Genomic DNA, 13,950 nt, shown 5'->3' on the forward strand with positions numbered 1-13,950 from the left:
CACAAACTTCTCTTCTCCCCAATCCTATTCAATACCTCCTTATTAGTTATGTGATCTACCCATCTAATCTTCAGCATTCTTCTGTAGCACCACATTTCGAAAGCTTCTATTCTCTTATTGTCAAAACTATTTATCGTCCATGTTTCACTTCCATACATGGCTACACCCCATACAAATTCTTTCAGAAACGACAACCCGACAATTAAATCTATACTCGATGTTAACAAATTTCTCTTCTTCAGAAACGCTTTCCTTGCCATTGCCAGTCTACATTTTATATCCTCTCTACTTCGACCATCATCAGTTATTTTGCTCCCCAAATAGCAAAACTCATCTACTACTTTAAGTGTCTCATTTCCTAATCTAATTCCCTCAGCATCACCCAACTTAATTCGACTTCATTCCATTGTTCTCGTTTTGCTTTTGTTGATGTTCATCTTATATCCTCCTTTCAAGACACTATCCATTCCGTTCAATTGCTCTTCTAAGTCCTGTGCTGTCTCTGACAGAATTACAATGTCATAGGCGAGCCTCAAAGTTTTTATTTCTTCTCCATGGATTTTAAAACCTACTCCGAATTTTTCTTTTGTTTCCTTTAGTGCTTGCTCAATATACAGATTGAATAACATCGGGGAGAGGCTACAACCCTGTCTCACTCCTTCCCAACCACTGCTTCCCTTTCATGTCCCTCGACTCTTGTAATTGCCATCTGGTTTCTGTACAAATTGTAAATAGCCTTTCGCTCCCTATATTTTACCCCTGCCATCTTCAGAATTTGAAAGAAAGTATTCCGGTCAACATTGTCAAAAGCTTTCTCTAAATCTACAAATGCTAGAAACGTAGGTTTGCCTTTCCTTAATCTATTTTCTAAGATAAGTCGTAGGATCAGTATTGCCTCACGTGTTCCAATATTTCTACAGAGTCCAAACTGATCTTCCCTGAGGTCGGTTTCTACTAGTTTTTCCATTCGTCTGTAAAGAATTCGCCTTAGTATTTTGCAGCCGTGACTTATTAAACTGATAGTTCGGTAATTTTCACATCTGTCAACACCTGCTTTCCTTTGGATTGGAATTATTATATTAAGTTATATTATATACAATAGTATAACCATAAAAACAGTAAACACGCCTTGATACCTGCGGTATTTTATTTTTGTTAGCTTATTTCAATAGTCTTCGCTTAAATAATGAACGACGTCCTTTTATTACATGATAGTTAATGTTCAAGTAACTAAGCGCAAGTATCAATGTACATTTATGCTTATGCTGTTTGCTCATTCTGGATAAGACATAGAATCTAACATTGAGTAGAATAAATGAATCATGTTTACTATGTTTGTCCCTGACTTGAAGTTATAATACACATGGAAATGATAAAAGTCATGGGATAGCTATATGCACATATACAGACGGCAGTAGTATCACGTACAGAAGGTGTAAAAGGGCAGTACATTGGCGGATCTGTCATCTGTACTCAGGTGATCCATGTGAAAAGGTTTCCGTCGTGATTACGGGCGTTCAGTAGTAATTAACAGACTTTGAACGCGGAATGGTAATCGGAGCTACAAGAATACGACATTCCATTTCGGAACTCGATAGGGATCTACAGGGTCAAGAGTCTGCCGAGAATACCAAATTTCGGGCATTACCTCCCACCACGGACAATGCTGTAGTCGACGGCCTTCACTTAACGACAGAGAGCAGTGACGTTGTCGTAGAGTTGTCAGTGCTAACAACAAGCAATACTGCATGAAGTAACCGCAGAAACCGTTAGGACAGAGTGGTTAAATTTGGGTTAAATGGGCTATTGCAGCAGACGACTGACGCGAGTATCTTTGTTAACATCACGACATCGGAAGCACCGCTTCTCCTGGGATCATGACCACCTAAGCTGTAACCTATACGACAGGAAAACCGTGGCTGATGAGACCCGATTTCAGTTGGTAAGAGCTGATGGTAGGGTTCGAGATGTGGCGCAGACCCCACGAAGCCATGGACCCAAGTTGTCAACAAGGTACTGTGCATGCTGATGGTGCTCCATAATGATGTAGGTTGTGCTTACATGGACTGGACTGGGTCCTCTGGTCCTACTGGAGCGATCTTTGACTGGAAATCGTTATGTTCGGTTGTAAGTAGGCTGTTTAGGTTTTTATATTGGTAACGCCACGTAGCGCTCTGTATGAAAATCACTGGCTGTGCTATGTGCAGTCTGTGGCTGGTTGGCATTGTTGGAATTTGCTACTGTAGTGTTGGGCAGTTGGATGTGAACAGCGCATAGCGTTGCGCAGTTGGAGATGAGCCGCCAGCAGTGGTGGATGTCGTTGCCGGAATTCTTAAATGTTTTGAATTTACGTGTAGTAATAAACAGCTTATAGTCAAAATCATCATGTCAGCAAGTCTCATATCGGTCATTGTTACTTCTTTTCGGCGGTTCCATCTCAAAATTCGGTGTACCTTGCCAATTTCTTTCATGATGTCCGAAGTGCCCTGTGTTATTATTTTGTGGCTGTACCGTATTTCTATGTCCCTCTTCCTGTATTGGAGCGCGAGTGTCCTCTCAAATAAGTAATTCTTGTATTACTTGTGCTAACTGATCTTGTACTTCCCGGATTTCTCTTTTGTAATGTGTATTGATTTGATTTTGATTTTGTTTGAATTTTCTAATTTGTTCATATTCTTCTGTGTCAGTGAAGGCTACGGGTCTTGTTTCATTCACATCATCATCTACCTTTGTAGATAAGTTGGTGAACTGATCCGAAAGTTCGGCTACTTTCTCCGATAGAGAACTTATTTCCTCAGTGTGTTTTTCTGAACCAAGTTTCAGAGTGTCCATTTGTGTTGAAATCGTATCTACTGTGTCCTTTAAGTTTTCCTGAGTTTTTGCAAGTTGCGTAACCAAATCGGTAGATGCAGCTGAGTCAATTTCAGCTTGCAGCTGAGCAGAACTGAACGTACTCAGACATTTCTCTCTTTACTTATTCTGATCCACACTAAACTGACACACAATATTTTTAGCGCAACGCAATCTGACTTTCAATAATCCCCACAAAAGAATGGCCCTGACTAACAATAACCTACAACTTTCATGAATCACTTACCTCACAAAAATCTTCGTTACTCGAACTACTGCAATACAGCGAGCGCCACTACTGCCAGCTAAATGAAAGATTCTAACTACTGAAGGCACTAACTACTGATAGGCATAGTTAGCAAATGAAAGATTTTGATAGAGAACAAACAATGTATTTACCTAAATAGTGTTCAAAAGTCATAATATATATATCAGTTCATGACATCCAGTCTTACAAATTTACTCTTTCTGATGGACACACGTCCATATCGTCCACTCTCAAAATTCTGCTATCTCTCTCCCCACATCCACCACTGCTGGCGGCTCACCTCCAACTGCGCAACGCTACGCGCTGTTAACATCCAACCGCCCAACACTATAATGGCGAATATTCCAACAATGCAAACCAGCCACAGACTGCACACAGCACAGTCAGTGATTTTCATACAGAGCGCTACGTGGCGTTACCAACATAAAAACCTAAAGAGCCCACTTACACGGTTGCTTGGGGACCGTTCTCAGACATTCAACGACAGAAATTTTATATATGACAATGCGCCATTTCACAGGACCACAACTGTTCACGACTGGTTTGAAGAACAGCCTGTACAACTGGAGGGAATGATATGGCCACCCAGATCGCCCGGCTGAATCCCATCGATCTTTTATAGAACTTAATGGAACGGTCAGTTCGTGCACAAAATACTTTCGCAATTATCGGCAGCTATAGCGGCAGCATGGTTAATTATTTTTACAGTGGACTTCCAACTACTTATTGAGTATCTGCCACTTCGGGTGGCTGCACTACCCTGGGAAAATGGAGGTCCGACACGTATTAGGAGGTATCCCATGACTTTTGTCACGTTCGTGTATCAGGAACGATCAAAAAGTTTCTGTTCGAAGGCAGTTCAGTTCTGAATCAGTATGCTAGTCAAGCAAAATCGCCAGGAGCATTGAGGCAAATATAGCACCGACGCATCAGGCTAAGGATACCAGTTTGGTAAATCACCGTATTTTGATGTTCGAGGATGTCCATAACTGAGTGCTGCACAACTACGACTGACAGGATTCTTCGACAGTTCAAGGTGTTTTTTAAAGGAGCAAAGGCATGATGATGACGTGCGGAGTTACCAGTGCTATTGTGCAAGTGCTTTAGCGTTTCCCACTTGGATGGGACTGGCTTCACGGGCCGAAGTGGCCGAGCGGTTCTAGGCGCTACTGTCTGGAACCGTGCGACCTCAACAGTCGCAGATTCGAATCCTGCCTCGGGCATGGAAGTGTGTGATGTCCTCAGGTTAGTTAGGTTTAAGTAGATCTAAGTTCTAGGGGACTGATGACCTCAGAAGTTAAGTCACGTAGTGCACAGAGCCATTTGAACCATTATCCTTCCTCCCATAATGCCGCACCATACATTACCCGCCAAGGTCGTTGATGTTCCACTTGTCGCAGCCATCGTGGATTTTCCGTTGCCCAATAGCGCATATTATGCCGGTTTACGTTACCGCTGTTGGTGAATGACGCTTCGTCGCTAAATAGAACGCGTGCAAAAAATCTGTCATCGTCCGGTAATTTCTCTTGTGCCCAGTGGCAGAACTGTACACGTCGTTCAAAGTCGTCGCCATGCAATTCCTGGTGCATAGAAATATGGTGCGGGTGCAATCGATGTTGATGTATTCTCGACACCGACGTTTTTGAGATTCCCGATTCTCACGCAGTTTGTCTGCTACTGATGTGCGGATTAGCCGCGACAGCAGCTAAAACAGCTACTTGGGCATCATCATTTGTTGCAGGTCGTGGCTGACGTTTCACATGTGGCTGAACACTTCCTGTTTCCATATATAACGTAACTATCCGGCGAACGGTCCGGACACTTGTATGGTGTCATCCAGGATACCGAGCAGCATACGTAACACACGCCCATAGGTCATTTTGATCACAATAGCCATACATCACCACGATATCGACCCTTTCCGCTATTGGTAAACGGTCCATTTTAACACGGGTAATGTAACACGAAGCAAATACCGTCCATACTGGCGGAATGTTACGTGATACCTCGTACTTATACATTTGTGACTATTACAGAGCCATCTATCACAAAGCGATAAAAGTGGTCCAACTAAAACATTCATATTTCCTTACATACTACACGAATATGTAATTAAAAATGTAGGTTCCTATTTTTAAAAACGCAATTGATATCCGTTTGACCTATGGCAGCGCCATCTAGCGGGCTAACCATAGCGCCACTTGGTTTCCCCCTACAAGCTAGACGAGTTTCATTATTTGTAGTTATTTCGTTTGATGCTTATTTCTTGAGATATTTGGCCCGGTCATTATCAATGGACCACCCTGTATACCCACATCGGAATCGCGATACGTTGCATATACGCTGCAGCAACGCCCTCATACGGAATCTTTCTGATCCTCCTTTATATTTCGGTAAATATTTGGGATATTAAAGTTGATTGCATACAGCAGCTTTTACATTTACGCTGCTGTCAGCATTTTTAGGAATAAAGAAATAATCATACATACGCCGTTACGTTCTCTGTAACATTCCTTCCTACAGATTCGTTATTAAGAAGATCACGCTGATGTATACGTACTTTATGCACTGCGGACAATGTGTCTTATTCCATTTGCAATACTAGTATACCATGACGTTTCCTGTAATCCCCTCTGTAAGTTCACAGCTGTATTTGTGAAGAGGAGTACCGATTGTGTCTTTATCGATCATACACGACGTGTCGCGCGCTCCTTACATCTCCGGGAAGGAAGATGGAAGAAAACTGCCGCCAGCGCGCCCCTGCGAACCAGACTCGCTTCAGAGCCCGCCCTCTTCCTATGGTTGGCGCTTTGGACATCATCAGATGACGCCGCTTTCACTTAGACTCACTGCGTGATACTGTAACCCTCGCACGTCTAAGGTTCCCCATAACGAACTCCACTCACATCTCGGAAGACTCGCCGTGAGAATAGAAGAACATAGCACGATGCTACTAATATTGCAACAACTACCAATTGCCTGTAGGCTGTTAACAGCTAGCAAGTGCTTCAATCACAGACAGTGCGAAACAGAGAATCAAGTGATCAAAATATATGTATTTATAAATCAAACAGTAAATATTTTATTTATGTACTTATGTTTGTACTGTATTTCATCAATTTACGCAACTACACACGCAACGTTAACATAGTTTGTTCTTTATTTCTGCATTTCTGGCTAAGGTCACTTCGATTATTTACTTCGTAATAAAATTTTTCAGTTGTGAATTTGCCTTTTTGGCGGGTCTCATACATTACTGTTGTGTGGTGGATGCCGGGGCTGCCTTCTGTGTAATGTGCCACATTAAGCAAGTGAGCACTTAAGCTCCTTGCGGACAGGTTATTCTATGAGGGACTGTCTCTTCTTAATGCCTTACTTCCTGCAAGTCTATGTTGATTTCTCAGTTTATTCACGTTAACTTTTACGATTTAGAGTCTCCTACCTACACCAGATAGTTTATGTAAGTCGGCAGACCCACAGATATTGGAAGTGAAACCTTATGGGATGTTACGGCGCATAATGTTCCTCGTCAGTTTCTTCTACGCGATTGACGTTTCGACCCCTCTGCTGAGATCTTCACGATGCTCTGGTGCTCACGGTCAGGTGGACACTGCCAAGACCCCACCACCGTATCATCTTCCCTAAGGGTTATTGCCTTGTACTTATGGTGCAGTACATACCGGAGGCGAATTGCTTGATACGCTGTGTTGTGGTGTTTATTCACTTGATATCGTCTTTCATTATGTCTGCGTGGTGATGTGTTAAGACATCAGGAAATAACCTCCACGGTACAAGGAAAACCCATATAGGGCAAACGTTTTTGCGGTGGATGGAGATTAGAAAAATATCCAACAATAATGGAGGATGTTGGATGTGAGTACTACTCCTGAGATGAAGTTGGCACAGGAGACAAAACCGTTGTGTGTCCCTCGAAACTAGGCACCCCACCTCACAAAAAAGTGATGTATACCAATTTTTGGGTAGCCATCGAAAGGAAAGGGATACTGGACTGAACTCATGGAGGATGGCGAAAGCCGGCCGGAGTAGCCGTGTGGTTCTAGGCGCTATAGTCCGGAACCGCGAGACCGCTACGGTCGCAGGTTCGAATCCTGCCTCGGGCATGGATGTGTGTGTTGTCCTTAGGTTTGCTAGGTTTAAGTAGTTCTAAGTTCTAGAGGAGTGATGACCTCAGCAGTTGAGTCCTGTAGTGCTCAGAGCCATTTGAACGATTTGAGGATGGGGAAACGGTCGCGCGGCACTGAAGCGAAAAACCAACCTGTGACCGCTACATAAAAATTAGGGCTCCTGATTATCCAGAGAAGAATTCGATAGAACTGTGCATTGGCTGTCTGAAGGCACCTAGGATGGCTCTGCCAACCCAGGTGGCAAGCAACAGCCTCCACATGATCAATCTGGTCTCCAGCAATCCATTAACAACGACAGTATAAACCAGGGAAAACATCGAATTCAACCTGGAGCATTGGCTGCATTTTTGGTCATCAACGAGTGCATAATTTGCCTGACGGATGATCAAATAGAAGAGTGGAGGCAGCTATGTGCCAATGGACGTTTTAGGCAGGTAGCCCTACGGCCTCGGAAGTTCGTGAGTCAATAGTGCTTACGGCCAGCATCACGTACGGACGTTGGACGTCTCTCATTGCAATGAACACCTCTTTCCATGAGCAAGTACATTCTGTTGCGTTAAGAGAATATACTTGCGGTGTGTATTTCATTGATAACAGAGCTAAAGTGACTGATCATGAAACCGTAGTTGCTTCAAAACTGACTGCAAATAATAAGAAAAGGACTCAGGGGATTTTCTGCAGACCTGTCAAAGAAAAGGAACTATGAACAACACTGTCGAGAACAAAGGACAAGGTGACAGGGCATGTTTTGAGAGAACAGGGAATAACGTCCAAGGTAGTAGAGGGAGCAGTAGTGGATAAAACCGGGTGAGAGGGCAGAGATTAGAATACACCAAACAAGTGGTTGGGGACATAGGATCTTACTCTGAGTCGAAGAGGTTGGCATAATAGTGGAATTAGTGGTGGGCCGCATCGAACCAGCTACAAGAGATTTGACTTTAAAAAAAAGAATGGATTGGAAAAGATACAAGTAATGTGGTTTTTCCACTCTAGTTAGCTCCAAATATTTAGCCTTAGGTGTGTTACGGTTGTTACTGCTTCCAGTGTTTTATCCCAAACCGTATAATCGAGCAACATTGAGTCTTCCCGCCTACTTATGAAAAATACTTCTGTGCTTTATCTTTTTCTGTTGAAGGTCTAATATCATGCTTCGATGTTCTTCAGATCTTCCTCCTTATCCTTAAAATCCTCTGCTGTCCGTGTACGGCGTCTCAGAGCTCCCGCTGTCATCCACTGGATCATTTACATGTGAGTACAGCGTGGCCTAGCGAGGAGGCGGAGCTCTTAGGACACTCGAGTGGTAATCGGGAGCAGCTGGGTTCCGATCCCCGTTCCGCCGCCAGGATTTCAGTCTTCGTTGGTTTCCTTAAATCACTCACTCGCCATGCCTTAATGGTTCCTTTGAAAAGGACACTGCCGATTTCGTTCTCAGTTCTTTCACAATCCGTGACTATAGTCCGTTACACATGAACCCATCGTTGAGGGACACTAGGTTCTAAATACCGCTAACGGCCCTCTCAACAATAGTGTGTGACGTGAATGTCAAACTTCCTTCTCGTGGTGTTGTAATCACATTTGATAAAAAAAGGTATCTCTCGTTTACTTTATGTATTTCATCGGCTGCTGTTTATTTACTACAGACACCAATTACATGCTCTGGGATCAAGCCTAAACTTCACCTTACACCACGTAAAACTGGCCTTGCTGGAAACGCTCTCAGAAATTGAAAAATATCACTTCGCAAAGGATACCATCACATGCTAATAAAACTTTCTGCAGTGAACAACTTTCTCCTTTCTCAGCAGTTTGCTTTCTATGCCTTACTTTATCAACGTCTTCCTGTTTTTACTGGTGCTAAGTCAACGTGCGCCAACACATATTCAATCACCTTACTTACCTATAGGGCTGGCGACGTTGACGAGGCGGCCCTTAGACTTCTTGAGGAGCGGCAGGAACGCCTTGGAGACCCTTATGGCGCCCATCGTGTTTACGTCCAATACCTGCTGGAATTTCTCCAGCGGCGTGATGTCCACTTCACCGAGGTCTGCGATTCCTGCGTTGTTTACCACCGCCCACAGCTCTAGAATAAGAACGCAAATATCTTTCACATAGACCCAGTAGTGCCCTATTAAGAAACATAAAATATGTTGCATTGCGAAAGAAATTTCTGGTAAGTTTCGTTTTTTAGCAACTGTACACGTTACTCAACATAACTCGCGAGTACGTAATACCTGATTTGGACCCACAGATTAATCATTTCCACCATATTTCTCCCTTTCCTAAACTCCTTCTCTTCCTCCCAAACTTACCGCGATCGTACAACAAGAAACTTCCCTACAACATTCGCTCCATCGTTGCAGACGAGACCGTGAAATTTATAACAGTACACTCCTAACCTTACATCGTATTATTAGAACTTTTCTATATTTTTATACATAATTATAGAAAAATATCGTGTATGGCAGATATAAGTAAGAAACTCGCTGATGATCAAACCTCTTTTAGTATGTGAGAATGTAGTAGCTTTGTTCTAATTTTGAGGAAGTCATTTTTGCGTGAATTTATTTGCTGCTAAGAGTAATAATAGTATATCAAAGAATGCGGGAGAAGTAATAAACAAATAAAATTTGTAAACATACACTACTAGCCATTAAAATTGCTACACCAAGAAGAAATGCAAATGATAAACGGGTATTCATTGGACAAATGTATTATACTACAACTGACATGTGATTACATTTTCACGCAATTTGGGTGCACAGATCCTGAGAAATCTGTACCCAGAACAACAACCTCTGGCCGTAATAACGGCCTTGATACGCCTGGGCATTGAGTCAGACAGAGCTTGGATGGCGTGTACAGGTACAGCTGCCCATGCAGCTTCAACACGATACCACAGTTCATCAAGAGTAGTAACTGGCGTATGGTGACGAGCCAGTTGCTCGGCCACCATTGACCAGACGTTTTCAATTGGTGAGAGATCTGGAGAATGTGCTGGCCAGGGCAGCAGTCGAACATTTTCTGCATCCAGAAAGGCCCGTGCAGGACCTGCAACATACGGTTGTGCATTTCCTGCTGAAATGTAGGATTTCGCAGGGATCGAATGAAGGGTAGAGCCACGGGCCGTAACATATCTGAAATGTAACGCCCACTCTTCAAAGTGGTGTCAATGCGAACAAGAGGTGACCGAGACGTGTAACCAATGGCACCCCATACCATCACGCCGAGTGATACGCCAGTGTGGCGACGACGAATACACGCTTCCAATGTGCGTTCACCGCGATGTCGCCAAACACGGATGCGATCATTATGATGCTGTAAACAGAAACTGGATTCATCCGAAAAAATGACGTTTTGCTATTCGTGCACCCAGGTTCGTCGTTGAGTACACCATCGCAGGCGCTCCTGTCCGTGGTGCAGCGTCAAGGGTAACGGGAGACATGGTCTCCGAGCTGATAGTCCATGCTTCTGGAAACGTCGTCGAACTGTTCGTGTAGATGGTTATTGTCTTGGAAACGTCCCCATTTGTTGACTCAGGGATCGAGACGTGGCTGCACGATCCGTTACAGCCATGCGGATAAGATGCCTGTCATCTCGACTGTTAGTGATACGAGGCCGTTGGGATCCAGCACGGCATTCCGTATTACCCTCCTAAACCCACAGATTCCATATTCTGCTAACAGTCATTGGATCTCGACCAACGCGAGCAGCAATGTCGCTATACGATAAACTGCAATCGCTATAGGCTACAATCCGACCTTTATCAAAGTCGGAAACGTGATGGTACGCATTTCTCCTCCTTACACGAGGCATCACAACAACGTTTCACCAGACAACGCTGGTCATCTGCTGTTTGTGTATGAGAAATCGGTTGGAAACGTTCCTCATGTCATCACGCTGTAGGTGTCGCCACCAAGCCAACCTTGTGTGAATGCTCTTAAAAGCTAATGCCTGCCACTGCTAGCTGCTGCCCATGCTCTCCAGCGGTTGGACCTCCTGCGGGTCCACTCCAGCTGCTACCGGCCTCCTACCCTGTCGGTTTATAGCCTGCCGCGGTGCATCTGCTTATCCGCCATCACCCGTGCAGGCAAATTCCTTTCTGCCGGTCTCTGCTCGTGTGGACATACGCTGGTGCTGCAGTGAGCTGCCACATCCACTCTGGGTCTGCGGCGTGATTCTGTGCGCTTCAGCGCTCTCCATTATGTGCAGTTGGGCTGCTTTCAGTCTGCATTCCGGGCTGCAGCATGGTGCTGCGGTCAGCATCCTTGCAGAGTCGCTGTCGTTATCGCACCATCAGCCGTATGATGCTGCATGCCGCTTGCTGACGACCGCACCTACCACAGGCCACCTATCACTTACGTCCAGGGGATGTTGGCTTCTCCAACTCTCGTCATGATTGATCTAGCTTGCAGAGTAATGAATGAATGTCTTAACAATGACATCTGCATGTTGATAGGTCAGACGACTGCCAGGAGTCCGCTGAGCACTGCTATTCTGCCCAGGGTGATGAAGTACTGGTTTCCCGAGACTAACAGCTCTGTTCCATCACCCGTCGGAATGGCCATCCAAACGTGGCCATTACATTGTTGTTGTGTTTTGGAGTACAATGAATTCAGTGAACCTTCTAGAATGAAATGATTATTAAATCGAAACCCTTAGCTGCCGACAGCTGTTGTTGATATACATCAATGGGGACAGCTGAAAATGTGTGCCGCGACAGGGACTCAAGCCCGGGATCTCCTCCTTACATGGCAGACGCTCTATCCATCTGAGCCACCGAGGGAATTGAGGATAGTGTGACTGCAGGGACTTATCCCTTGCACGCTTCCCGTGAGGCAAACATTCCCAACTGTCCACAAGCTACGTTCGTAGTGTTCCTAACAGATATTTTGCCCATTCACTCATTACTCGCGCCAACTAAGCTGACGAGTCCCATAAGAGTTCGGGCAAAGCGTGCGCATTCTCACAGAAGAAAGTCAATGGCCAGGTAGCCTTTAACATTTTCAGCTGTCCCCATTAACGTATATCCACAACACCTGTCGGCAGCTAAGGGTTTCGATTTAAGTATCATTTCATTCTAGAGAAGCTGCACGGACATCAATGGTATCTGTTCTTTCGGGAACAGATACCATCTTCATATAGTAGAAAAAGCGGATGTCAGTCTGAGAGTCACAGGAAGGATCTTAGGGAAATGTAACTCAATCACGGCAGAAGTGGCTTACAAGACACCCTTTCGATCGATTCTTGACTATTCTTCGTCGATCTGGGACCTTTACCAGGCAGTTAAAAGAGATAGAGAAGATCCAACGAAAAGAGAGGTTTACTATTGAAATTACTAGAGTACTCTTTCTGGAAGATACGGGCAACATATTATTCCGTCCCATATATATCTCTCGAAAAGACCATGACGAGAAAATACGAGAAATTACAGCTAAAACAGAGGCTTATTGACAGTAGTCATTTCCACTCCCCGTTCGCGAGTGGAACAGAGAAGGTGATATCAGTTAGTGGCATCAGACGTACCCTCTGCCACACACCGTCGGACGCAATGTGTATTATTGATGTAGTTGTGGAGGTAGATGCAGGCACCATCAGTGTAACTGTTTAAAAATAAAAAAAAGTAATTTTCTAGTAGTTTCCACTTTGACAAAGCTATACCTGTCATAACTTTTATACTGCGAATATTTTTAATTTAATATTTGCGATTTGAGGGTCTCATTCCCCCTCACATAAAAACACACACAATTGAATCAATTGGAAACCCGACTACCTCAGACATAGCCTTGTGGAATACTGACTGAAATAAACGTGGTTCCGTAACAGCCTTCCCGGCTCTAACAAGCATAAATTATAAATTACCAAAAAAACAATTGTTAGGTTTCCAGGTTTGTAAGTAGCACGTAGTTAAATGTAGCCATCAGTCAAGACAGTCGAACAGAGCTATGTTTACACTCTATGACCTCCCAGGCCTGTTCAGTTGACTAGTTAACATATAACAAAACAAGTGCAGTAGTTGTATATAGAAGTTAAGATTTATCTTTAATTTAGTTTCACAATTCTAGGTTTACTATTCTCCTTTTCTTTATTTTTCATCAGTTCATCTGGTGATGACGTGGTAATAAGTCGAAACTGGTAGTGATACCATATGACAGATCCGAGGCTAAAATATACAGCCTACTAGAATATTTTGCTGGCACATCGCTGCGCCTCGTTGGGACAGTATGCCTAGCCTGTGTAAGGAATGGGAGTGGTTGTGGGAGTTTGTGGCAGTGGCATTTAGATGATATAATAGAACCGCGCTGATCCTGGCCAGCTGGGATCATTCATCGAAACTCTGGAGCATTCATTGAAACTTTGGATCATTCATCGGAACTTAGGATAATCCCAAATTTTATAAAAAAATTTGAGTGCTGTGAGTGAAATGTTGCAACAATGCAGGTATTATTTACATACATGCAGAACAATCAAGCAGGGGTTTCACCAGCATTGCTCAGCAAAAGTCGGTAACGCCATTATTTTCTCCAGCTGTGTTGTGACCTCTGTCTGTGTAATAACGTCTTCTTTATCAACCAACCCTTCATCACTACCCTTATTCTCTGCAGACAAATAAGTAACGATAACTTAACAATCAAAAATCATATCGTAGCGAGCGTCATTGTCATTTCACAGCCAGTCATGTACTTTATT

General features: G+C 43.8%; 1 protein-coding gene across 1 annotated transcript in view; it reads right to left on the reverse strand.

The window, feature by feature from the left end:
• Nucleotides 1-9,152: 9,152 nt before the first annotated feature.
• Nucleotides 9,153-13,950, reverse strand: part of LOC124710137 (estradiol 17-beta-dehydrogenase 2-like) — a 78,924-nt gene continuing 74,126 nt past the window's right edge. The window contains exon 3 of the mRNA XM_047240902.1: nt 9,153-9,343. Within this exon, the coding sequence (XP_047096858.1) occupies nt 9,153-9,343 (191 nt within the window). The remainder of the gene's footprint in view (nt 9,344-13,950) is intronic.

Source organism: Schistocerca piceifrons, chromosome 1 (assembly GCF_021461385.2).
Source record: "Schistocerca piceifrons isolate TAMUIC-IGC-003096 chromosome 1, iqSchPice1.1, whole genome shotgun sequence".
NCBI classification, from domain to species: Eukaryota; Metazoa; Arthropoda; class Insecta; order Orthoptera; family Acrididae; genus Schistocerca; species Schistocerca piceifrons.